Source organism: Equus przewalskii, chromosome 3 (genome assembly GCF_037783145.1).
Source record: "Equus przewalskii isolate Varuska chromosome 3, EquPr2, whole genome shotgun sequence".
Classification (NCBI taxonomy): Eukaryota; Metazoa; Chordata; class Mammalia; order Perissodactyla; family Equidae; genus Equus; species Equus przewalskii.
Window position 1 is genome coordinate 37,948,914 of NC_091833.1, and position 27,859 is coordinate 37,976,772.

Consider the following 27,859-nt stretch of genomic DNA (forward strand, 5'->3'; position numbering starts at 1 on the left):
GAAAATTATTCTAACGGGTCATATAATAAAGTACTACATATGAAAATACTTCTTAATGAAATCTTCTATATTTTCCCAAGGAGAGGCAGAAATGAAATGTATGTTAATTGCTAACATCTCAGCAGACTGGCCCTCACAAAATAGAAAAGCTGTCCCTTTATGTCCATAATTACAAATGCTTTCTAATCACCCATAGGTTACTCAGAACTAGGAATTTGCTTAGAGGGAGCCTCAAAGATCTAGGTGAGACACTGTAGAGATTTATACATTTTAGGGAATACATTTCTCAGATAATTTAAGTAATTCTGAATATATCACTAAAGCTTTACCTATATAACTATAGCTACTATTATTTTTACATATATGATGATATTAGAAATATCTTTAACACAAAAATCAAGAGACTGAGTCAACTCCACTACGATCCAGTTTTTGTGTGTGTGTTTTTGTATGTGTGGTGAGGGCAGGGGGATGACACATGATATAATTGTGGACTAAGTCTCCTTCAAGAATAAAGAAATGAAAATTAATCACATTTTAATTTTAAAAAATATGATGTCTAAACAGAATTAAATTCTCAAAATGAGAAAAATGACCGTTATCCATTAACTATCTTCCTGAAGACAACACACAATTTCACACATAGTACCATATAGTTTGTTTTTATAACAGATCATCAGTTTCATCAAGTTCAATTTTTGTGACTACCCAGAGAAACATATGTTTGAGAGATTAGAATGTTTAATACAGTGATGAGAAAAATTAAACTGGAGAACTGAAAGAACATTTCTATGAGGCTCTCAATCCTGAGTTGCATATGTATATGACACCAGAAGTACAGAGAATGAGCCATGTAAACACATTCCTTCTAATAAAAGTGAAAGTTGAACATTAGCTCACGCTGAAAGTACTATTTCCCATTTGACAGGCACCTGCTATGAATGCTCCAGGCACTTTGCAGACAGAATTACATTTAATCATCATCATGTTCCTATAAAATAGGTGTGCACCCATTTCAGATATGAAGAAAAAGGATCTTAGCTAAGTAATCTACTCACTGTCACACAAAAAGTCTGTGGCAGATCCCATATTTGAGTTGACATAGATAGATACAGATATCAGTACAGATAATTAACCCACGAATGCAAACACAACTTGGAGCCTTAGTTATCTTTTAAAATAACATTTATCAATGTTAATTTGGAATAATGCATAGGAAAACAGGTGACCCATTAGAAGATTATTTGACTGGTCTGTAACACAAATAAAAATCTTGAGATATTTTAAACTGTAATTCTATATGCACATGCAAAGATCTATCTTGAACTCCTTTAGAAAAAGCATTAATGGGTTTTTTTTTTCATTTTAACATCTTGTAAAGTTTAATACTAATAAAAAATTATATATTTTCCCTTCCAATAATTTCAATGCACAGGTCACAATTTCCAGTTCATGATTCGACAAACAAATTGCATGATAAAATGCTACATGAAATGACATTTTAAATATAGAAAGCAGTATCTTGTTACATTTGTTCACAGAACCACATCAAGAAAGTTCAACCTTCATGTGGTTGTAACACGAACGAGTGGAAAGTTTCCAACTTCGTCATTTGACGTAAATAAACCAAGTTACTATATATTTCTTCTGAAACCTAGGACTTTTTATACACAGAATTTTCAACCCAAATTAACTCAATAGAAGATTTTTTTCCTGCTTTTTCTCCCCAAATCCCCCCAGTACATAGTTGTATATTTTAGTTGTGTGTCCTTCTAGTTGTGCCATGTGGGACACCGCCTCAAAGTGGCCTAAGGAGCAGTGCCACGTCCACACCCAGGACCCGAACGGGAGAAACCCTGGGCCGCCGAAGCGGAGCGCGGGAACTTAACCACTCAGCCACGGGGCCAGCCCCTCAATAGAAGATTTAATAGATTTAAATTTGATTCTTCCCAAATCAGTACACAGAGATACAGTGCTTAATGACAAAGATACATCAAGAAATGCATCATTAGGCGATTTCATTGTTGTGCAACCATGATAGTGTGTACTTACACAAATCTAGATAGCATAGCCTACTACACTACAACATACCTAGGCTGCATGGTATAGCCTATCGCTCCTAGGCTACAAACCTGTAGAGCACGTTACTGTACTGAATGCTGTAGGCAACTGTAACACAACGGTAAATATTTGTGAATCTACACACAGAAAACGTATAGTAAAAATATAGCATAAAAGATAAAAAATGGCACACCTGTATAGGGCACTTACCACGAATGGAGCTTGCAGGACTGTAAGTTGCTCTAGGTGTCAGTGAGTGAGTGGTGAGTGACGTGAAGGCCTAGGACATCACTGGACACTCCTGTAGACTTTATCCACACTGCACACTTAGACTAAATTATCACTAGGAAAATACCTCCCGTGGTGGGCATGAGTGGACAGGGGTTCTATCCAAACTGTTGGAGGAATTATGAACTATGTCAGCATTTTATGAGAGTTATCTGGTAATATTTATTCAACAATATTTCATAAGGGAGAAATCAAATCTCTAATGGATTTTATTGGAATTTTTTTTCTGAGAGTTTAGAGCAGTGATACCCAACAAAAAATGTAATGCAAATAACAAATACAAGCCACATACGTAATTTTAGTTTTTTTAGCAGCCACATTACAACAAATAAAAATACAGGGGGCCAGCCCCATGGCCAAGCAGTTAAGTTTGAGCACTCCAGTTCAGCGGCCCAGGGTTCACCAGTTCAGATCCTGGGTGCAGACCGACACAATGCTCATCAAGACATGCTGTGGTGGCATCCTACATAGAAGAACTAGAAGGACTTACAACTAGGACATGCAACTATGTACTGGGACTTTGGGGAGGAAAAAAAAAAGAGGAAGATTGGCGACAGATAGTAGTTCAGGGCCAATTTTCCTCACCAAAAATACAGGAATACCTAGGAGATATTGTGGGTTTGGTTCCAGATCACCGGAATAAAGTGAGTATTACAATAAAGCGAGTCTTGAATTTTTTGGTTTTCCAGTGCACATAAAAGTTATGCTTACACTATACTGTAGTCTATTAAGTGTGCAATAGCATTATGCCTAAAAATAACAATATACACACCTCAATTAAAAATATTTTATTGCTAAAAAATGTTAACCATCATCTGAACCTTCAGCAAGTTGTAATCTTTTGCTGAAGAGTCTTACAAAAAACACAATGACTGTGAAGCACAACAAAACGAAGTGCAACAAAAAGAGGTATGTCTGCAAATAGGCAAAATTCATTATAATAACATTTTATTTAATCCAATAAATTCAATATATTTTCCACATATAATCAACATAAACTACTGAGAGATTTTATATTCTATTTTTTGTGCCAAGTCTTTGGAAACTGGTGTGTATTTTACATTTATAGCACATCTTAATTTAAACCAGCTCTGTTTCAAGTGCTCAAGAGTCACATATCTCGTGGATAGCGTTGGGCAGCACAGTGTAGTGATTTTTGCCCATCACATATAGAAAGCATGTAAAGCTTCACTAATCTGACATCACAGAAAAATCTGCATTCTACATCCTCATCAGGAAATATAATTTTGAGTTCGCTCTCATTTATTATCAAAATCCTGTACAAAACAATATATAGCAAGAATTGTCAAAATTTATAACTAAGTTATTAACCTGTTTGAATGTGTTTTTATTTAGCAACATTCAGTTTCTCAGACTCAGACAGGAAGAATATAGTTGAACAAACTTACTTAAAGGTGGAGTTTTATCAAGTGAGTGTGACAGAAAAAGAGATGGATAAGGGAGTTGAAACATATGCACAGATATGATTGTAATAATGATGCATGGATTCCAATTTGGATAAAAAGGAAGGGATGATCAATAGAAAGAAAAGCTAAGGAATAATTTAGCACTAAACCAAAGTTTTCATAAGATAAACTATTTTCCATTGACATTCACGCTGAGAGAGAGAGGGAAAGAGAGAAAGGCACTCCAGAAACATGGAAGAAAAAAACGAAAGAAGGAAGGGAAACAATGAGACACAACACTTAAACACATGAGAAAATCCATTTAACATGTGTTCCTAATCGAATTTATGGAACTTGTCAATGAAAGTTTTCGTAGGAGAAAATCCCTTTTGGTGTGATGCCATCAGCTTTTGAGTACAATTAAACTGCTATAGTAGCACTCATCTTAAAACAAAAATAAAAATAAAATCCTTTCCTTGATGCCACATCTCCTCCAGCTGCCACCATCTTTCTACTCTCCGGCATCTAAGCTTTCAAAAGGGTTGTCTACAAGGCATCCACATCCTCATTTACCTTCCCCTTCAACTCATTCCAATTTGGCTTTTATCACCTCTACTAAAGCTATTTACTTCTGTCCCTAAGGTCATCCATAAGTTTCGTGATGCCAAATCTATTGGCTAAATTTCAGTCCTCAATTTACCTAAACTACTAAAACAATTTGGGCCAGTTCACCACTGTTTTCTTCCTGAAATATTCTATTTTTGAATTCTTACCATTATACTCTTTTGCTTTCCTTCTTTTCTTTTTAGCCTCTGCTCAATCACACTGGACAACTTCTCCTTCTATCGACACTTAAATGTTTGCTTTCCACTCGTCTCTATTCTGGGTCTTCTTTTCTTTCTATTCTAAATGCTTTCCTATGTTATCTTATTTACTCACGCATTTTAAATGCTATATTTTTCCCAATTTTGTATCTCCAGTCTGAAACACCTTTCTGAGCTCCAGATCATAATATCAAATTGCTTACTTTACACCTCTACCTGAATATTTCTGTTACCTCAAATATATCATTTCCAGAACTGAAATTTGGATGTTCTCTCATGCCCTCACAATTTCCTCCTGCTCCTTCAGTCTTTTCTGTTGGAATAAATGACAACATCATGATCCTCCCAGTTTTCCATGTCACAAACCTAAGAGTCATTCTTTTCATCTCTTTCCCCCTCAGGCTCTGTACGTACTATCTTACAAAAGGTATGTAAATAACAGTTCTGAATAAATCTGTCCACTTGTCCCTATGTTTTACTGTTTGGTAAACTCCTAACAGTTCAACAATTCCCATGAGCCTTCTTCCAATCCATTGTAACAAGAATAGCTCAAGTGGTCTTCTAGAAACAAAAATCTAGTCATGTCATGCCTCTGTTTTAAAACTCTTCAATAGCTTCTCATAATACTTAGGGGATTTTTACACAGACTTACACAACTTAGTTTCAGTTTACTTTCCCACCTTCTTCTTCCGCAACTCTCTCCCTTGCTAATTATAACACTCTGAGTGTAACCTTGTCAAATCTTGAAAAAGTTTTGTGATTCTGAGTCTCATTCCTTCACCTAAATCATTATATTTAATTGATCCCACTGAACTTCCTTAATTTGTGCCTATCTCTCCAGTTGAGCAGGAGCACATTGAATTCTGATCCTGTTTTCCAAAGTAATCATTTAATCCCATTATTAACTATCACCTGCAGCTCAATAAGGATATTATACTTTCTACTCTGTAACAAAAAAAATATGTTGATCAAGGACCAATCTTGGAAGTACAATACTTCTATTTTGCTTTAGACTAATACCAATCCACCGATATTGGATATAAAGTTTTCATAATGGTCTGTCAGTGATGTTATTTTTACTCATTTGCCAGCAAGACTGAGATAATAGCTAGTAAGTTATGCCACTTTTATACCTCCACTCCGTCTTTTATGAAAATAAACGTCAAAAGCATTCTCTCACTCTGTATGCCTCAATTTAACTATATTTTTAAAATTTGACAGAAACAGCATGCCATAAATTTTTCAGATAAAAACATCCTTTTAACATGAAGAAAACAGCTATAATTTTATAATTAGTATAATTTTACAACTACATATTCAAAACTCTAAACTTCTTAATAGTGCTTAACTCTTAAAATGTTCATCTTTAAGTGAATAATTTCCTCATCAACTCTAGAGACTTCAAGTTTAGAGAAAAAAATAACTGCATGGACTTTCTTCAAATTTCAGTAATAAAGCCAGAAAACTCCAAATATTCTTATGTGGAGACTCCTAGACTTACTCATAATGCACCCTATTCTCAGCGCATAAAAGCACTAGATCTAATTCCCAGATTAACTTTGAATGGAAGATGCATAACAGATATCTTTTCAACAATAACAACACTTTCTAAAAGAGAACAAGCTTATGGGAATAAGAGTGGCAGTGTTTGAGAAATAAAGGTACACTAGTCCAAACTCTTTTTTTCCTTCAAAAAAGAGAAATTCATTCAAACTAGCTCACGTAAAGAGAAAAGTCATTGTAAGGCTACCACAGACATCTCATGGACAGACAAGCTCAGATAAACAAGTGCAGGTAGGTCTTCTATGGCCTGGAAATGGAGAGTCAGAAATGAAGACTCCTCCCTCTGCCTTTCAGTCCTCTTCAATTCTCTCATCTCATCTTCTTTCTAACTATCCATCTTGCACATCAGTCAACTGGCTGTCATCCTCTATTGCATATCACATCAAACGGTGACCTTCCACTGACAAGGGTCTCATTATCTCTTGTTTGAAAGGAAAAGAGGGGCTTTGTTGAGTCCAAGAAATCTGTAAAAGCCAGACAACAGGCATTATTAGCCATTAAGCCGCCAATGGGCTGGCTTCCTTTGAATCAAGTGCCTATTCTTGGCCCAAGAGAGTGTTTTGCAGAATCGGGATGATATAAGTTCTACCCATTTTACATGGTATAGACGGACAGGATATGATAAAGGAAGGGTCTCTGGCCTATAGATATGTGCCTGGAGTAGTGAAAGGTCTAAACTTTTATTGAAAAGTGATATAAGAAAATTAAGGAATTACCTCATTAACTGAAACCAAGGTAGATTTTTGCCTCAGTTTTATCTCACTCATTTTCCCAATAGTGGCATAGTAGTTTACTAATTGTACTAAAAAAATGCAGTTGTCCCCTGAGACTTTTAAACTGTATCAATCTATTAAATGTAAATAAAATGTGATAGACCAATGTGGAAAATGTGTAAATCTTAGAGATTCTTCAGTCATAAGAAATCTTCTACAATTTGTCATTCCAGTGACATGATTTTATAGAATCATACCCTTTTGTGTTTCTCTACCTTCTAAAAAAGACATGGTGACTTAGAAGTTACAACTTTAACAGTTTAAAAAAGTTTTTGTATGAAATAAAAGAGCACAATGAATTATTAAATATTTTCATCTGATTATAGTGAACAATGCAACTTCTAGTCCAAAGTAGGTGCTAACCTGCTGATGCTCTCACTTATCGAGTACTGTGATATCCGTATGAATCCAAAATAGAAACACAATAAACGGCAGCTCTTAAAAGAAGGTCAAAATTTCAAGTGTTCTTGACACTATGTTACTCTTCTGAAAATTAGGCATGATCCCATGGGTAACTTGGAACGAAAAAGGAATGAGAATATTGATCCTGACAAAAGGATGAGGCTTAGTCCTTAGCGTGGATCATGACAAAAAACGAAGCATATAGTAAATGGAACTCGAAGTCAGAAACTGTTCTTGTACTTTTCAGTATGTCTTCCTTATAGGGTGGAACACATAAAAAAATGAAGAAATTGGAATTACTAATATGGAAAAGCGGTACAGGAGCTTAAAAGAAAGGAAAATATGACATGTTAGTGTGATAAAACATAACTTACTTTAATGAACTGGATACAAAGGAAATCTTATAAAAGACCACAGGCGTTGATGAATTACTTCTCATGATTACAAAGGGAAGTAGTCTTTCTGGACTTCTTCAATGTGGAGCACTTGGAAACAACAAAGAAATTCTGCCCAGTGGTCTACGTCTAAAAGGCCCATTATTTTTCTCTGAGTGAAAAATAAATACAAGAGGGGATAATTCCACACAATATCTCATATTTTCCCCACCTGGACTATTTCAATGTCTGCAGCAAAATTTAGATACCATTCTGTATATTTAAAACAGGAAAGAATTACAAGGCCATATAACAATTTATTTTAAAATAATAACTTCTGGAATGTTTGCTCTTCCTATTCTTATTTCATAACTGTCTCCAAAATTACACTTAAGATATTCTATAATATATAAAGAAAGTAATAAAATAGCAACTGTAACGTAGGTGATCAGGTAATAGCCATTTAAATTCTTAAAACACGATTTATATTTAGCAGGAATGATATTCTCTACTTAACCCTGGATTTTTTTTTAAGCCAGCAGTAAATATTTTGGTAAAATAGATTTGCCATCTTCTTATAATTTGATGAAGTATCCCACAGTTTTCAATTTGACGCTTAGTTTTTCACATGTATTTATATATATATTTTTAATTGAGTCACAAATGGTATTCTGTGATATGGGAAAATAAAACATGCTCTCATTTTGTCCTATTCAAGTCTCATTTTCTTCTTTCCTGTAACTGCTCTACTCTAACGCCCTTTTAATCAATCTATCCTTACTTCTTTTCACTGTGGATTCCTTCTTTCCTCCTCTCAGAACTATTAACCACAATATTTCTACAAGGATATGGCGGTGTCTTACTACAGGAAGCCATACTCTAATTTTTTTTCATGTGGGAGCTTGATGGCTTCATTCATTTAAGCTTTCCCCCATGTCAACATGAGGCAGTTTCTCAACAAGAACTCTACCTTTTATATGTAAATGTGACACTACTGTCCAATGACCCAAGATTTAAAATAATAGCTACCATGTATTAAGCAATTACTATTTGCTATGCCCCTCTGAAAAGCACTTCACATGCTTTTCCTCTTTTAATCTTCAAAACCACTCTTTCAAATAAACGTTATTGTTTTCCCCACTTTTTTAAAGTGGGCAAATGGAGATAATGACAGGTTTAGTTATTTAGCCAAGACATAGAGTGGATAAGCAATGAAGCTTGACTGGCTATGAGGCAATCAGAGTCCAGAGGCCATCGTAAACAGGGCATGGTCACCTACAATATGTGTTCAGAGAGATGTACCAGAAAAGTGCCCTCTGCTTATCATAAGTAGAACACCAAATACACTGCTGTGGAAGCCTGAGCAATTAGATCTTAGAGAACTAGGCCATATTAACCATTCCATTTGGTATTCCATACTGGTAAAGTGAAAATGCCCTAAGACAGCTACCGCTCTTTAAATCTCAGCAAAAATAACCTTATCAGGACATTTCCAGCTGATCTGAAGACAGCAAGTTTTACCAGCCACCAGAGTAGAACCAAGATACTCTCTTGGAAGGAGAAATCTAGGATGTTGGCTATGTTGGAAGACTGAAGTCAGAGTATAAAGCTTCAAACCTTCAAGAACTTCAAGGATGAGGAGAGACCTAAACAACCCGTGTTCCTCACAAGCTGCATATAAGCATGTAGCGCACTGTGAGACAGGATAGGTGCTGTCTGCTTTTAAGCTAATAATTCAACTCTCTTCATAAGACGCATCAAATAATATTAATAAAAATACAAAAACTATGAAGTGGAGAATAATCTGTGCTTTAATAAATAAACAGCCCTTATTGAAGGTAACAGTTAATATTAAATTATAAAAACTTTCGTTTTGGGATACAGCAAAGGAAGAATTTCTCTTTTGGACATTGATGGACAGTATCTAGTTAAACATAAACCAGAAAATACAATGTAATCGGAATTTTCATCCACTGTGCATCATTCTTCCATCGTTGTAGTCCTGGCTATCACACCTTTCCTGCTTCCATTAAAGGACGTGGTGGATACTCACAGATTTCTGTGGTGGCAGGATCCACAGATGTCACTACAAGCACACCACACACAGACTGCTAGAAATATATTATCTGCAGAGGCATGATACGGTGTTTACTTAGATGGTGTTTACCAGTTTACACTCGTATTACTACACAACATAAAAGGTTGTTGGTGAAGCGATGTGATCTTCAAATAATTATTACTTATCGGACCTCGGGTAAACCACTCCTTGGGTCTCAATTTTCTCTCCTCTGAAATGAAGCAGTTGGACTAACTGACCTTTAATGTGCTACATTAAGCTAAAGTCCCCGACGCTGTGGAGAAGCTCGCCTGAAGCAGAGAGAAGGGTCATACAAAACGGCTTTCCATTAATCAGAGGATTAATCCGAACCAGCTCCCTTAGAAGACTGCTCATATCTAGGAACGGACACGGGTTAACACAAAACGGCTCATTACAAGAAAAAGCTCATTGCTTTGGCCAAATAAGGAGGTAAGTGAAGCAAGTGATAATATCTTATTGGGAAGGACCAAAGGAGATGGGGAAAACGCCCGAGGAGGAACAGAACTCAGAATGAGGAAGGAGTTGGTTCCCATCACTCCAGCGCCATTCCTAACGGCAAGTGCCTCACAGTATCACTTGAGTACTAGGAGAAATAAAAGCCGTTTTCTAGCGAAACTGATCAATCTAGAAGTTTGAAACCAATCGCAGCCCATTCTGTTTGACTAAACTGCTAGGCTGAAAGCGCACCAGAGCTAGCCCGCCCAGGGCTCCGCGGGCGGCGCAGGCGCAGCGGGCACCCTCCCGACGGGTTCGCAGGCGGCCACATCCCGGCCCCGACGCCTCTGGTCACTTCCCGCTGCAAGTGAGAAGCAGTCTTCTAAAATTTACATGTTAAAAAAGGCACTAGGCAAGAAAAGCAGCTAAAGCCAAAATTACATTACCCAAAAAGTGCTAGCAAGCTATAAGAAATTCTAGTCAGCAAATGAGAATTTCACTCGGATTTTCTTGTTGCATTTCTAACGGTGAACCCCTGCAGCAATCTCAATACCCAAGTGAAGGATTTTTTTAAAAAATCTCAAAACTAAACACTTTTTATAACCATTATAAAGTTCAGAAACGCTTCCCAAAGAACTGGAACAACCGATCGCAGCCCCTTCGACCTGTTCAACGCGCGTGCGCTCCTCCGCGCCGGGGGGCTCTCGGGCGCGTGCGCGAGCAGGCGCCGGCGCGCGCTCACGGACGCCGCGGGTTTACGCACAGCTTCACGCAGGCGCGTCGCCTGAACGTTCGTTCCGAGACGCCCGGAGAAGCCAGTAACCCCTGTCCCGGTGCTCTGGAAAGTTCCGGGGCCTGCGCGGCGGCGGGCAGCGGCGGTGTACCGTGAGCCGCCCTCCTCACGCCCGCCGCGCCGGCCCTGCGGGCCCCCGCCACCCCAGACACGCGACCACCCACCTGGGGGCGCTGGGCCGCAGGGGGAACGCGCCCGGCTCGCGCCCGGCCCACCCGGCGCCGCGGGCAGCATGGCGGCGGCGAAGACGGCGGCCTCTCCTCCGCCTGCCTCTCCTCCGCCGGCCTCCGCGCTGCCCTCCGCGGCCGCCCGGAAGCGCACCGGCCGGAAACGCGGCCGGGAGGCGCCGGAGGAAGCGAAACTGCCCGCTTTCTCGCCGCTTGGCGAGGCTGCCGGCGTCCCCAGCGCTGCCCGGCCCTGCGCCCGCCTCACCTCTTCCCCCGGAGGCCTCCCGGTGCGCTGCGTCCAGCCGCGGCCTCCCGCCCGCCGTCGCGTCGGGGCCAGGCCGCGCTCGAGGCGGCCGCGTGGACGGGCACCCATGACGGAGAGAGGGACGGGTGGGCGAGGACGTGCGGCCTCGTTGAAAAGAGGCTGCATGGCTCCGGGACGCTCTGGGCGACGCTCGTCAATTACGAACTGCTTTCAGATCCCACGTGAAATGTGTGTCCTGCTCTTGCTCCCGATCAGAAGTGGGCCCAGTACAAGTTAGCTGTGGATCTAAAGAGGTCCTCCAACGAGAGTTTTCCTTGTTTCTTTGCTTGAAAGACTGAGAAATACTCAGAATTTCCCTAGAGCCTTAAAGTAAATGTCCGTTCTTCCCTCAAGGATCACTAAATTAGAGATTTGCCTTTTGAAGTTGAAAATATCTTTGAAGATCAATTTGAAGATTTGCTAATAACTTGTGGTTTAAATGTCCCTCTTCTCTTTTTAGGAAAAAAACCTGAAAGGAAAGCTTGTGTACTAACTCTCTCACAGTCTTTTTAAAGCATACCGTAAATACAAGTATCAAAATGTTAACTTTTTTCACACAAGTGGATTTGTTTTCATACTTTGTAACATAAAGAAAACTTGGAGAAATATGTGAAATGTCAAGTCTTGAAACTTGAAGTATCTAAACTATTATAGTTTAAATATATAAATAGTTTTAAACTTTATCTGCTTTCCAATAGTTCTCTAACCTCATTCTTCATTTTAGGTTGATCTTCTGTTTGGAAAGAATGGACTGAGAGATTTTTATCTAACATGAAATAACACATTGACCACTTGATTGCCTTCTCTAAATGCTTGTTTGCTAAGAGGCCTCAGTATAGTAGAGACAGAGGGTTTGGATTACAGGGTACATGTAAACTCGGTCGGTATTTTCAGAAATTCAGTGTTTAGGAAAGCGTAAGTCTTAAAGTAACGCCTTGGGGAACAATGTCCTAATTGATGCGTTTGCTAGTGTATATATATATATTCTTCACAGAAGAGACTTTGACCAAGATTTTGAGGAGGAAGGAAGGAGCATAAACACTCCAGCTTAGGCTCCCGAGTTAAGTGTCCAAATCTTCAAAGGCATCCCAGTTTGTTGTATGGAAACACAACGCTCCCTCTTCTCCAGGCAAAACTTGGCTGATGAGGACAGTCTTCGATAGCAAATGGTACCTGAAACACATGGAGCAGCCTTCCTGTAGGAAGATCCCTGCACGGGAAGCCGGGAGGCTGCGGGCGCCGTCTTGACTCTCCGCCTTGCAGTCTGGGCACCAGGGGCAATTAGTATTTCTGAGCCTTGCCTAATCTCAGCTAAATGAGGAATCTGGAGTAATTATATTCAATCTCTGCCAGCTATACAGTTTTATCATTGTCTCCCCTAGTACATGTCGACTAACTAAGACGTGCAACACGTGAAAATTGAGTACATTTTCAGATGCTCACTTCCAGTATTTACATCAATATGATTCTGGTAAATGGAAAAATGGAAACAAAAATGTGTTTAAAATTAAAGACTGGCTTTAAAAAACTATTTAATAAGACTTTGTGTTAGAAAATCTTTAAAATCTTCCACTAAAGTTCAAACTTTACTCCAGGTTTCTATTTGTTTCAGGTACTGAATGAGAGCACAGTGCTTGTTTAAGAGTTATGAGGTAACATTTCAGCCCATTTACTTATTTATTTATTCTTTTGTTTCATTACTGTTGCTGTTAACAGCTGCCCTGTTTTAAGTATTCTGTGTGCCAAGCACTGTGTTTTTTTCACAATGTTCATGTCATTGGTTCTCAAAACAACGTGGCTTTAAGCATATTTTACAAATGAGGAATCTGGGTTTTAAAAGTTTTAAGTGACAGAGCTGGAAGGCAGTCCTAGATCTGACTGCGTAGCCTGCCAACTTCACGACAACCCTCCCTTTCTTTGAAGGCCACATAAAGTCACTGCTAAAGATTATGTGGACATCACAGGCCAGGTCACACCTATATACATATCGAAAAATCGCTTTTGTTTTCCTACGCACATTCCTACAGAGCAGTAATCCCACAGAAATGAACATCAGTATCCTTAAAACTAGGCCTGAACCACGCTCAGAATTCATGATGATGTTGGCGCTGTTTGGTTGAGGGTATGTAGCATTGTTTTCACAAGAGAGGAAAATGTGTGGCGATCACACACACAGATGCAGGGACCTAAGTCTTACATATGTTCTCTGCCCATGAATTTCTGAAAAGATACTACAGAAATGTTTTCACTCATTTTGGTCTTATTTCTCAGTGTCAGGCACATATTTCATCACAGTTGACCTTGTTTCCCCCCTGCTTTCTCCCTTCAGGAAATGACACTGTCTGAAATGCTGGGTTATCTCTTGGTTCACATTTGTTCTCTGGGATGAGGCACTTAGTTGTTCTCACACTGAGATGCTTTTCAGTCAGAGTAGTCCCAGCAGCAAGTAATCACAGGTTTCTGATTTTACTTCTGTTACACAATGACAAAAAATGCTAGCCACAGTTGGTTTCGTGTTTCTCAATACATCAAACTGTTGGATCCATTGACTTCTTCTCGTGCATTCTTTCCCCTAGCACCGTACTGACGGTTTCAGTGTTATTATCCCACTCAGTGGAGGTGATCCGAGCCTCATGCTGACTCCGTGTTCTGATAAATGGATGGCTGAGGCTGTTTGCTGCTGCCCTGTTGCCGTTGCCATGGCTGATTCCTTGTGCCCTTTGCAGACTGGATGCTTTTGCTAATGCTGTTGGCTTAATTCTACTTTTAGATTCTGGATACCTTCAAAGAACAAAACTGGCGATTTCCTAAAATAGCAACCTATATAAAAGTGAGATAGTATTTGCTTCTTCCTGGCTGTTTACTACTGGAGGATTTCCCTCTTGAAGAACACATCCAGATCTTTAGACACTGAATTATATTATACTCATAGTGTGTCATTATACTTCTGATTTGCTAGCTCAAGACTAGACCAAATACCAGGAAGGTTTGAAGGAAATTCCTAGCAATAATACCTTTTGTGTTGTTGTTATTGAAAGGCTTTCTTCATTGTCTTATCCTTCCTCACATTTTAACTGAATCCTTTAATACTTATCTAACTGTGTAATGGGCCCCCTAAATATGTCCACATCTTAATCCCCATAAGCTGTGTCTATATTAACTTACATTACATGGAAGGTGGAATTAAGTTAGGGATCTTGAAATGGGAAAAGTATCCTAGATCATCCAGGTAGGCCCACTGTAATCACAAGAGTACTTAGGTGGAGGTAGAAAAGTCAAAGAAGAGACATGATGAGGAAGCAGAGACTGGAGTAAAGTGCTTTGAATATGGCGGAAGGGGCCACAAGCCAATGAATGCAGGTGGCCTCTAGAAGCTGGAAAAGGCAAAAAAAAAAAAAAAAAAAAGGATTCTCCTGCACAACCTCCAGAAGGAACCAGCCCTGCTGACACCTGACTTTAGCCCAGTGAGACTGAACTTGAACTTCTGACCTCCAGAGCTGTAAGATAATAAATTTGTGTTGTTTTAAGACACTGAGATTGTGGCAATTTGTTACAGCAGCAACAGGAAACTAACACATCAACTTATGGTGATAAATTGAGTGTTTGAGGAGATTCATAAATAAGGAAATTTGTTTATATTCTTCTAAATAAATGTATGTTAGAGAGTGTTCAATTCCCTTTACTGTTCATTTGCTGAGTCCTTGTGGAGTGACACTTCCTTGCTAACTGGTGGTTGAGGTAGCTCTTTGGTATCCCTTCCTCCAGGGCTCTTTGCATTGTGTGCTTGCTTCCCTTCTGTAGTGACGGAGTAGATGTGCTGAGTCTTCTCTTTTCTGTTCATCTGAGGATGACTTTTGGAATTCATCAAGTTTGCTGCTGATGCTGTAGCTGACTCCATCCCTCCTCCACGCCCCTGCCTGTGCTAGCAAGTCAAAGTGGGTTTGCTGGAAAGGAGCCTGCTCGGTGGAGCTGCGTTTTAACAACCAATACGATAAAACATTTGAATGTCAAGAAATGTGGAAGTCTCCATTTCTTTTTTTGGTTGTTTTGGCTTTCTTTGTGAAAGCTGATGATTCTCTTCCATTTTTACCCTGTAATTATTGATTAGATTAGAGTTTAAGCCCCACTTTCTACCCAACTTATAATATTTTCCTTAATACATGACTTACCACGGGTCTCTCAAAATCTGAACCTGTTAGCTTCACTCCTCTGCAGGATTGATAAAAGGAGACATTGCTCCTCATGTTTTCATTATTCATTTATTAATTCATTCAAAAGGAGTTTAGTAAGTGCTTACCATATGCAAGACACAGCGCTGGGCACTGGATATACAGTGATGAAAAGATGTGACCCTTGCTTCCAAAAACTCTGCCTTCTAGACATTCTCCTTCAGTTTTTGTGGAGAATTGTGTAGGATAAAGTACTAGGAAATGGTTTTATGGTAATTGAAAAATATCCTTGGAACACTGGATGGATCAAGAATATTCTTGTAAATAATGTGATTGTTGGGGCAGTTTCCTTTATAAATAAATGATAGTAATGAAACATTGAAATTGGGAGTGTTTGGAACCAGAAAACAACACCAGGAAGTCGTTGGAGAAAAGTTTCAACAGGAAGAGAAGCAAAGATAATGTTTCGGCCAGTGGTGTAACTAGCTATTGTGCTTAGGGCAGGTTCCACGAATTGTGCCCCTTGACACGATCCAAGAAATGGAAGAGAATGTAGAAGGTATTTTCCACATCTACCACAAGTTTCCTAGGGTAGTGAGTAGCCTGTTAACAGTTTAGAAGAAAAGAAAATGCTGGCATTTATTTGAGGCAAGTGAAGTAAGTTTCCTTCTAAAGTCCAGATCATGTTGTATTACGACAGGAAAAGCAAAAGTCATTGCAGTCGATGTCTGAAACACTCATTCAGAGAAGAAAAAACAGTTAGCCTAGTGGACTTTTTAAGAAGAGCTTAAAAAAGGGAATAACAGAAAGTGACATTTTATGGTGAAAATTCTCACTAAAAGACTGAGTTTTCATTTTCCAAAAGCAAATAACAGAAATGTTTCTAACATGAAACCAATACCCAGAGAACACTGTCTCCTGCAGATCTTCTGAGAGTTCATTGTGCTCCTTCCCTCTGGCTAGATTAGAGTGCATTCCCCACCTTTTGAGAGACCAGCTTTGCGGTACCAATTTGTCTTTTTAAGAGGACAACCATGGAGGATTTCTGCTGTCCTGGTGAGTGGTCTGTGAGATTTCAGGATTGAGGGCTCTCATTGACTATAGATGCTACGTTCTGTTGCAAGACCTCATGTAGACTTCATTGATCCTGAGCTTTTGAGGAATGCTAGAGGAAATCTCTGGCCATACGGATTGGGATAACTGAAAGATATTTCTTCATGAAGATCTTCTGGAATCAAAAGCATCATGTATGCTTTTGAAGGAAAGAGAAGACATTATTCAGGAGTGATTTCTTTGTGAGTCTAGGTCAAATATACATGGGAGAGGGATATTTAAAACTATATTGAGAATAGATAAGAGTTTAAGTCATGGGAATAGCTACTTCCTGGGAGGTAGATCGAATAGCTGCGAAAACAGAGGAAGGAAGAGGGGTAGTGACTTTGTCTAATGGCTGGAGATGGGAGTGGGTGGGAGAGCACTTTAAAACATTTTTCTGAGGGATCTAAGGACTACATTTAATCCTGTGAGTGCCACTGAAAGTATTTTGTATAGATTTTCTTACATTTGTTTCCTACTGAAGAAAGATCTGCTTTCAATTTTGGAAAAGACAATAATATTGAAAAGTAACTGAAATAGAAGAAAATAAATATAAAAATTTAAGATTAAAAAGAAAAGTTATTTTTCCCTCTATAAATATTTACTGAGCATTTTCTGTGTGTATAATAATCTAATAATGGTATATCAAGGATGGACACTTCATGTGCTAAAATGTATAATTCATAAAAAGCCATTAATAGTATAATAAACAGAGTTAATAAAAATTAAGAATAAAAGAATTTTGTTTTAGAGACACAATGAATACTTGCCATGAAATAGCACTAAGGAATTTGAAAAAAGTGAATTGGAAAACAATTATAATGGGTTATTTTCTAGTCATTCAACAATTATGTATTGAGTACCTACTATGTGTCATGGTTTCTATCCTTAGAGTGTTTCTCGTACGATGAAAGATCGTAATTGTAATGAAATAATTGTAATAGAGTATTCCAGTGTTGTAGTAGAGAAGGGACAATGTTCTTACAGAGCAGCCTGGGTCCTATGGGATGCTTGGCAGATTAGGAAGGCAGGGTATAGGGAGGCTTCCAGTGAGAGAAACCTCCCCTGAGGATCAATGATGCCCATGCCTGCCCAGTCTAACATAATGAAAATACAGTCTCTAAAGTAATCTCAATTCAGGAAAAGGCAAGTGCCTCTTGGTACGCTGAAACTATTTTCACAACTGAATTCCAGCCTACACTAAAACAGACAAAAAATTATGATACATCAGTAGAACTACTGTAGTATAGAGCTAAATATGTCCCTTTATTTCCTAAATCTTTACTATAACTTATTCATTATTTTAATACCCTTAGCAAGTGGTAATCTGTTTTCAGTCTTCTTCTCTTCAAATTCTGATTGAAGTAACTGGACAGATAGTAACTGAATTGCTGATAGTTTCCCCTTTTATACCTTTCATACTTAGTAAAAACGGATCCAATTTCAGTGACTAACTGATACATTGCAACTGCTGTCTTGCCAGCCACTTCTTTTTTTTTTAAATCAGAAAGTTTACCTTAGCGAAGAAAGAGAGAAGCTACATGTGAGGCAAGCATATCGTTTTGATCACCCTTTGCAGAAGTAAGCATTACACAAGGGTCTGACGAGTTCCCTCCCACACCAGCGTAGTCACTGAGAACAGTTGGACAGGAGTCCACCAGGATCCTTTCATTGCCAAGAGAGGCCTCCCGACCTAATTCCTATTCAGACACAAAGGGGACACAAAGAGATCCACTATCTGACGTGTCCAAATGACCTACAAATCACAGTACAGATTAGTTTGAGACTTGCAGCCACTTTGTGAATCTGAAGCAGGCTGGTCAGTGACCTCACGTACAGTGCAGGTTAACCCTGATTTAACCATTACAGATGTTTGTCAGGGACTAAAGGGGATTCCCCTCATGGCCTGAAGAGTAGATTTGCCTATAAATCTAAGATTCAATGATCTGAGTAGAATTGACTACATCCTCTTGCGCCCTTCCTATCTCCTGTACTTATTTTTATTTTTACCATAAAAACATTTATCTAGTTTATTCTTATTGATTTAAATATAGCCTTCTCAGACTAACATGTAAGCCCTCAAGGGATCTTATTCATTTTTCTATCCTCTGGCCTATCATAGTTTCTGGCATAGAATAGATGACTGATATGTAAAACTTTATAAGTGTTTGTTGAATAAATTACTGTGAAAACTATTAGAAACACGAAATTGAAAAAGAAAATTCCCAGATCTCAAAGATCTAATGAAGAAGAGAGATGGTAAACTCATGATAATTTAATTCACAGAGAAGTAAACCCTAAATAAAGGTGCAGAACAAATTGTTTAAGCCTAAAATGGAAGACGTGTTAACTATCATAAGGGAGTTTTCTGAGCAAAATAAGTTTTGGAGTTTGGTGCTTTAAGATTGGGGATTATTTCCACAGGTGTTATTTCTACAAAGAGATGAGGGAACAGCTGTGAATTATTTCTAAACTTTGAATTTGTATTATTGAAATAGCGTCACTGCTGGTAACATTGTTTAAGGTTTTATCAAATGTCCTATGTTAGCCTGAACTCTTTTGTATGCACATGACAGAAACCCAGCTCGAAGCCCTTCATGTGAAATGGGATATTTTAATGGATCATGTAACTAAACTGTGAGAAGGGGAGTGGTGTATGTACCTGTGCCTTGTGGAAACTGAAATAAAGGACTTGCTCTCTCTCCCTCCACTTCTTTCCTCTTATTCTAGAAAGCTCCCTCAAAAAGTTGAAAACATGTCCAGCTGAGGCAAACTGAGTAGGATTGAGAATTGCTCTCTCTGGTATCAAGTTTAGAGAATCACAAGGCACAAATGTTCATACTAGCATTATCCATAATAGTCAAAAAGTGGAAACAACCCAAATGTCCATCAACTGATGAATGAATAAAAAATGTGGTATAACATGCAGTGGAATATTATCCTGCAATAAAAACGAATGAAGTGCCGATACATGCTACAACCTGGAAACATTATGCCAAGTTAAAGAAGCTGGTCGCGAAAGACCGCATACTCTATCATTCTATTTATGCGAAATGTCCAGAATGGGCAAATCCTTAGGGACAGAAAGTGGATTAGTGATTGCTAAGGCCTGAGGGTTAGGGGAGGATGGAAAGTACTGCTAATGAGTTCACAGTTTCTTTATAGGGTCATAAAAATATTCTGAACTTAGTAGGGTTGATTGTGGGACTCTGTGAATATACTAATTATACACTTTAAATTACATATTTTAAAAGGATGGATTTTATGGTATGTGAATTATATCTCAATAAAACTATTATAAAAAACTACATATATATATAAACTATTATAAAAAATTCATAAAGAAGGTCTTTAATTGACCTAATTCAAGAACTAATCTTTGCAGTTAGGGAGGGAGGTGTGGAGCACGCTGATGCATCTTACTGAGGTCAGGCGCTCATCTTTGGGACAATCAACAATAGTTGGAGGAGGAGTAAAGATATGTTGGAAGATGGCCACACAAATTTGGAGCACATGGTTAGTTTAGAAGAAACCACTTCCCAGTAAAAGGTAGATATTATTCCCAGAAGAAGGAAAGAAGGGGTGTGGATAGATTAGATGTCTACTATAAGAGGTCAGCTTGAAAAGCCTAGGTATGACTTCAGCAGTTGGCTCAAGCAGTGCATGCTGTGACGCACCGCAGACGTGCTTCAGTTCTGTGGCGCTCACCTCACAGTTAGCGGGAGTATTTTTAGGGACAGCTCACAACTATGTTCTCTCTAGGAATTGCTCTTGGCAAAAAGAAGCTGCCTTGCTCAAGGTTCCTCACCTTCTCTACAAGACAACCTGCATCTAAGAGTACAATAGCTCTAGTGGGAGTTTAATGTAAGAGTGCAAGGGCTAGACCCCTTACCCGATGCGGACATCTTTGAAACGTCATCCAGCATGAGAATTCCCCAAAGTCTGGCCTGAGTTCTCTGTTGCAACTGCTTCTTTGTTCAACTTCTTCCTTTGCCCAGGCCTACTTCCCCTTACATGTGTTGTTCCTAAGAATACTTCTCAACAAACCTCCTGCATGTAAATATCAGAATGCATTTCCCAGAGAATTTGTGATAATTTGTACCAGGAGTGCCGTAGGAAGCAGGCTCTGAAATGAAATTTGGAGCTGAATCCCACTCCAGCCCTCAAGACATCATCACTGGCACTGATGGCTCCTGGCTTCAGTGTAACTGCTAAAATTTTTTCATTGGTGAACCAGGATGAGACGCCAGTGGAAAGGAATGAATTGATGGGTGCAATATCTCAGGCATATGAGAGGTTTGGAGAAAACAGTAATGATAAGGACTATGGAAGTAGATGGCTGTAGAAAGCCATTGGTGCATTGAAAGAAGAAAACAAACGGCTGAGTGTGATTAATCACCAATATAAAATTGTGAAAGACAGAGGGCATCCTAGGCAGCATATAAAGAATGAAGCGATTCTCATCTCCTCTGGCTGAAAGTCAAAGAAGACTAAGGATCAGGACAAAAACTTAATTTTACGAGTAGCAGAACTCCAGAGAAGTTTGAATTATCAATCCCAACAAGTCTGCAATGCCAAGATCAGGGATCTGTTTGGGAAGGAATGGACTCTGAAACTTGAGAAAGATATCTGGGTCCATGCACTGAAAAAATTTCCATCTTCATATTCCTCTGAACTTTCTGTGCCCAGAGAAGTACACCACTTGTCTGTGAAACAGGCTAGCACTTCCTTCTTGCTTCATAATAATGGACAAGCTTGTGCCTTAGAAGACAAGACACATCATCCCTCCTCAATATTCATCTCCGTTTCCTCTCTTAGCCACCAGGCTAATAATTAGGGTCCAGGTACAACATGACCAGGTAAAGGAAGAGCTGGGCATCCTAAAGGAAGAAAGAGTCTATAAGTTAAAAGAGCTGGAAGACCTACCCAACACACGCCAACAAGATTTGGGACTGGATCTTGAAAGAAATGAATCAAGTCAAGTGAAACATGAAGTTAGATAATGGAGAGTTTTCCAATATGGGTTCACCTTCCTGTGATACAGTATTTGACATCCTTGCAAGCCTCAGGAGATGATGGGGAGAGTGCTAATACACTGCTTGGTTGGAACTTTGAAGCTTGGAAAAAATGATGGCTCTTACTACGTGAAGTAGAACTGCTATGACAAATGGTAAAGTTCAGATACATTTGCTAGAGAGGATACACACAGCAGATAGAAACCACACGAGATGACTTTGTTTTATGGAGAGACCCAGAGGACAGCATTTATCAAAGTGATAAAGAATTCATTACTGAGAAGGGAACCAGGATTGTTAAGAAGCATAGTAGTGGATGTCATCTGAAGGTCAGGGCTTTTACATAAGGAGGATCCCAAGTAGAAAAGGGGATGATAGGATCCCAAAATAATCAATCTAGTATTTTAACCACCAGAAACAAAATGGACCCAATAATTGTAATTAGAAGAAAGTTTAGCATGACAAACAGGGGAGCTTGATCTACAGAGACCTATGGAGATGATTAATAGAACATGGAGCTCCCTGGACAAGATAGCTAGGCAGCTAACAACAACATCATTTAATCTATAGATTGTTTAAACTATAGAATAGAAAAATAGCTTTCAGAGCTGAGCCATTTCATAGACTTGGAACCCAATGAATCCTGAGATCCCCAGGAGGAAGAACTCTGTATCACCACATCAAGTTTTCACAGCAATGATCCCCTTGGTCCTTGTCCAAATTGTCCTAAAGCCATTTACTCAGGTATTGTATGCTGGGAAAATTCTTGGGTGTTCTATAGATCTCACATACAGTGCAGACTGACTCTCATTTAAATGTCACATGTGTTCATCAGAAAGCTAAATGGGATTTCCTCCCTGGATATGAGAGTGGATTTTCCTCCCAATCTCAGAGGAGAGAGAACTGAAAATATTTACCCAGCTGCATTTCAGAATTGCTGTGAACCAGTGACTGCTGTTTTCCACACACACACCCACACACTACCCTCCCTTGAAGAGAAATATTGCTTTAAATTATCCTGCTTCTATCTCATCATTGAGTCTTGGGGTTAGGGGGTAGAGGGGGAAAATAACTTGGTTTTTATTTTGCAGTTTGTATACGATGCTCAAGACAATGCGCTTAAAAGTTGCACTTGAGGAATTTCACCCCAGAAGCCTCGGCCACACTTGGACTTGATTTAGATAATGTTTTGAACTTTAAACCTAAGTTTCAAACTTATGTCTGAGGCTGTAATGGAATGATATTATGGATTTTAGGAAGCAGTGAGTGTACTTTTCATGTTAGGAGGACATGAATCATCAGAAGCCAGAGGGGAACCTGTGGTAACTGTTATATCAGTGGCCCTCTAATGCATCAGTCATCATGGTATTCATACCGTCGTGCAGTTCCCTCCACATTGACTCAGGGATTGACTTTTTCACCAACTTTAACCAAAGGAATATTAACAAGCTAAACATAAGCAGAGGCTTAATAAGGGCTTGCACAATGGGGTTTGCATTGTAATGCTCTCTCTTGGAACCCTGAGCCACTACTTAAAATGACTCATCTACCCTGATAGATAGGCCATGTGAACAAAGAGAAATATTCAGCCAGTCCTTACTTATGCCAACCATCAGAACTGAGAAGTGAGACATGTGAATAAAGAAGCCATTTTGGATATTCAAGCATCAGTAGCCATCACATGAAACAGAAGAACCACTCAGCTGAGCCCAGCTTTGATGGCGGAATAGTGGCAAACAAAAAATTTTAAGCCACTAAGATTTGGGGTAGTTTATTTATGCAGCAATAGATGTTAAACACTTTTATAAAGATTCATGGACAGTACGGCACAGAAAATAACATCAGTGGTTACTGACAGACTGGAGTCATTTAAGCATGGTATCTACTTCACTGTCCAATTTAAAAGACAGCATAGGCTCCTAGGGGACTGAAGTCCTCATGCACAAGAAGATCACAGCCGTCATTTATTCAATGTCTTGAGTTAAAAATCCATTAAAAAGGTGATCAAATTTATATTGGCCAAGGAATTGAGATAAAAGAGGAGAAAAAGTGAGTAAATAGGATAAATACGATTATAGATAACAGTAAAATGAAATCATAGAAAAAGAAATAATTTGTTTTTATATTATGATAATTTAACCCGCATAAACAATCATAAAAAAATGTTAAAAACATTTGATTTCAGGTAGAAACAATAAGAAATAAAAGTTCCTACTATAAACTGAAGGAGTTGATATTTTGAGACATTTAGGGCAGGGACTATGACTATCTTTTCATTTCTGTGGCCTTAGCACCTACGGTAGTACCTAAAATAGGCACTCAATAAATATTTATTGTATTAATGATTGAACATTGAAGAAGAGGCCCTGTTGGGCTTTCTGATATGTGCCTGGGCAGAGAACTGGCACCGCCACCAAAAATCACCCTGGCCACAACCTCACTCCTACTCCAGTCAATAAAGGAGAGCTGAGAGAGAGAACATAGCTGTTTTTCCTCTCCTTGCTTTTTCCCATGGAATGCATCTTCTTCCAGAAATTAAGGGGAAAACCCAATCATTTTTAGCCTCTACTAGGTCAAGGCAAGCGTCTAGCTTGCCTCTGAAATTTGGCACTCCATTCAACCTACAGACCAACTAATGCTGCTGGGATGTGCTATAGATAGAGAGGCATCAGCATGATGCAGAGTCGAGACGAGGTGGCACGGAAGCATCCTGAACTCCTTCTAGTTGTCATGCAAGCATATCTAAAATTTTGCAAAAGTTGAGTGGTTGCCGCGGACTTGGGTGGAGTTGAACCATCGTTCCAGTACCTCTCAAGAAAGATGCCCATGAAACAAGACACTCCAGTAATCAAAGGCTCTGGGGTGGCCCACCTGGGGCAGGAGCTAAGAGCAAGGGTTTGTGGAAGAGTTCAGGCCAGAGCCAAGTCTCCCTCATCAGGGAACTGTTTCCTTCAACTTGTAGAGAAATCTTGAAGTGAAAAACTTCTTAATTTAAAGTCATAGATACAACCGCTAATCTGAAAAATGTATGATAAAAATTATTAAATGTTTCTCCTGTGTTTCCAGGTATTTTGAAATCTGTGTATATTCTGTATGTATCCACATTACTCCATATCCATGGCTCCCACACAAGCAGAAGCCTGGGTTACTACAAAAACCTTGTAACTGGTCTTCCTGCTTCCATCCTTGTCCCTAACAATTCATTCTCTATACAGCAGTTAAACATAAACCAATCCTGTCACTCTTTTGCTAAAACAAAAACCAAAAACCGAAACCACCAATGGCATTGCTTCCTGTTATAGTGAAAGGAAAATCCATCGTCCCTCCATGGCTTTGAGAATCTCTAGGATCTGAGTCCTGCTCATTCCCCAAATCGTTTCTTTCAACACTCTCTGCCTCTTAACACTCCAGCTGCACTATCCTCTTTTCTATGCTTCAGACATGTCAAGCCTGTTGCTGTTACTATTTGCAAGCCTTCATCTTCTCATCAATTACATTTCAACTCAAATGTCACTACAGGAGGTTCTTTTTTCCATTATGTCTGTTGTTGTTCTCACCCCCGTCACTCTCTGTAGTAGCTCATGGGAAGGCCTATTGCACTGGCACAATAGAAACATTGTGAAATAAAATTCAAACTGTATAACCATGAGGCAAGACGATGTCCTTGTCATGCTAATCAGGTAGATCCTTGAGTGCTGAAATACCACCCAGCTCCAACCTGAAGTAGTATATAGGTGGTGAGCCTACAATTCCTCAACCTTAGACCTATTCCCTTACAGCCTCCAGAGGTCTTGAACATGGGCACACCTCTAAGAGGAAGAGAAGGGGCAGGAGGGAGCCACATTCATGCGTTGCTTCCTTTCATCTTTCATGGTAATAACCTATTATCTATCTACCTATCTACCTAAGAATCTGATAATCGTCTGTCTCCCATCCCAAAATGTTAGCTCTCTGAAGGCAGAGATTTTGTCTGATTTTTTCATCACTCTCTACCCAATACATAGAACTGCATCTAGCACAGATGTAGGTGGGTGAATTAACAAATTAAATTCTGGGTTTAGGGAAATAAAATGAAGTTTTAATCTAAGCCACAGAGTAGTCCAGATATTCAGAATAAATCCATGAGTATCTCAAGCAAAGTCTCAGATAAAAATTAAGTGCCGTTGGCTTTTACTTCCCTCAGATAACTCTTGAGAAAGAGTAATAATGAGGAGCACAAAAACAGACGTCCCTGGTCCACTGACCACTATAGCATTCAATAGCAACGTAATCCCATTACCAGTTCCAAAAACTGAGATCATCATACGATTAATCCCTAAAACTAAAGTAATATTTAATTTGGACCTATATCAAAATAATTTTTTTTCTAGTAGAAATGTTGGATGAAAGTTATCTCTTGGTTGTTGAGAAAATCCATCCATATTTCTAATGTTTGTAAATATTTTCCTAACTTGTTAACAAGTCACTAGCTTTGAGACATGTTTCATTGGAAGTTTTGAAATGAAATAGTTTGTGTAGCTTAAGTGGCATTGGATTGAGAATCAAAAGATCTGGGATTGATTTTTATTTTCCTCTTTATAATAGGTTTGGTATTGGCCTTGGGAATATCATTTTACTTTAATCTGAATTTCACCTTCTGCAAAGTAAGATGCTTGGACCAGAAGTTTTCTATGCTTTCTTTATGCTCTTAAAATCTAAGATTAAAATGTGGCTCAGACATCCAATTTGAAAGTGATGATGAAAAGTTAACAGTTCCTCCTTCTCGAATTGGACATCAACCAATGCATCAAGGAAAGCAAGAAACAGGTAAATCTAGTTTCAAATAAATTATGTGTCAGCAAAACTCAAAACTACACATTGGTAGAAGTTGTGGAGAAAATGAGTAAGGAGAGAGTATTTATGGCAGTTGATCACCAAAAACCCAGCAGATATTATTTTAAGATAAAAGGTGTACACTGAATACAAACAACTCTAGTTTGCAACTGTTGGACATAGGAGCAAGTGTTGGCAACAAAAATGTCCCTGACATGGATATGTTTGAACAACAGAGGACACAGGGCCAAACAAAGAATTGCTTAGAGAAATCCCATTAAGAAGAAATAGTCTCGGGGCTGGCCCTGTGGCCAAGTGGTCAAGTTTGTGTGCTCCACTTCAGCAGCCCAGGGTTTCACCAGTTTGGATCCTGGGCATGGACCAAGCACTGCTCATCAAGCCATGCTAAGGTGGTGTCCCACATAACAGAAGTAGAAGGACCTGCAGCTAGAATATACAACTATGTACTGGGGGGCTTTGGGGAGAAGAAGGAAAAAGAAAAAATAAAAATAAATAAAATCTTTAATTAAAAAAAAAGAAAAAGAAGAAGAAACAGTCTGTCTGGTAAATGGGAGAAGGGGATGTAAGACTTTTGCATTATAAAGAGATCTGCCTAAATAGCTCCTATCTATTGAAATGGGAGAAATAAGGGCTACCTCTGTATCACATGGAAAATAATCACTAATCTGGATCAAACCACAGGTCCCTCCCCAAATGAAATTCCTCAAATATCTGAACAAGAAAATCACCTCATGTAAAGATGCATACATGCAAAAATATTGTGAGTGAAAAAGGAAGAAAGGAATAAAAGCAAGACAGATGATGAAAACCCATCAGAAAAATATTGCCGTGAAAAAATGAAAACTGAAACAAAATATCCTGCTATTAAAATTCCAGAATCTTAATGTAGCAATTTTCCCTCTATATTAAGAATATGAAGCATGGATACAGGACCTCAGGAAAGAGATGTTAAGGTATAAGGAAAAGGTAAAATATAGGTTATCTATGCTAAGGAAAGAAGTAAAAGATAAAACTAAATCATAATTGAAATAAAAGTAAAATTGGAAGCAATACAATAAATAGAAACTGCTGAAAATATATAAGGAATATAGAGAACAGGAATAAGTAAAACTAACCAAATAGAATGAAAATGAGGAATTAAAATGTAGAAGGAAACACCCAACTAGGAAAGCCAGAAAAACGATATTCAATATAGGCAGAATTAGAGTCCCAAAAGAATAAAATCAAAGTAAATGAACAAATAAATATTAAAAGACTTA

The 27,859-nt window shown here is 38.8% G+C and overlaps 1 protein-coding gene across 18 annotated transcripts in view; it reads right to left on the bottom strand.

The window, feature by feature from the left end:
• BANK1 (B cell scaffold protein with ankyrin repeats 1) overlaps positions 1 to 14,028 on the bottom strand; it is a 313,259-nt gene extending 299,231 nt beyond the window's left edge. For 3 of the 18 annotated variants that reach the window (XM_070614170.1, XM_070614168.1, XM_070614153.1), the window contains exon 1: positions 11,182 to 11,354. In XM_070614170.1, the coding sequence (XP_070470271.1) occupies positions 11,182 to 11,251 (70 nt within the window). In that variant the 5' untranslated portion in view covers positions 11,252 to 11,354. The other 15 variants (XM_070614157.1, XM_070614156.1, XM_070614154.1 and 12 more) reach the window with 11 other exon arrangements.
• Between the last annotated feature and the right edge of the window lie 13,831 nt (positions 14,029 to 27,859).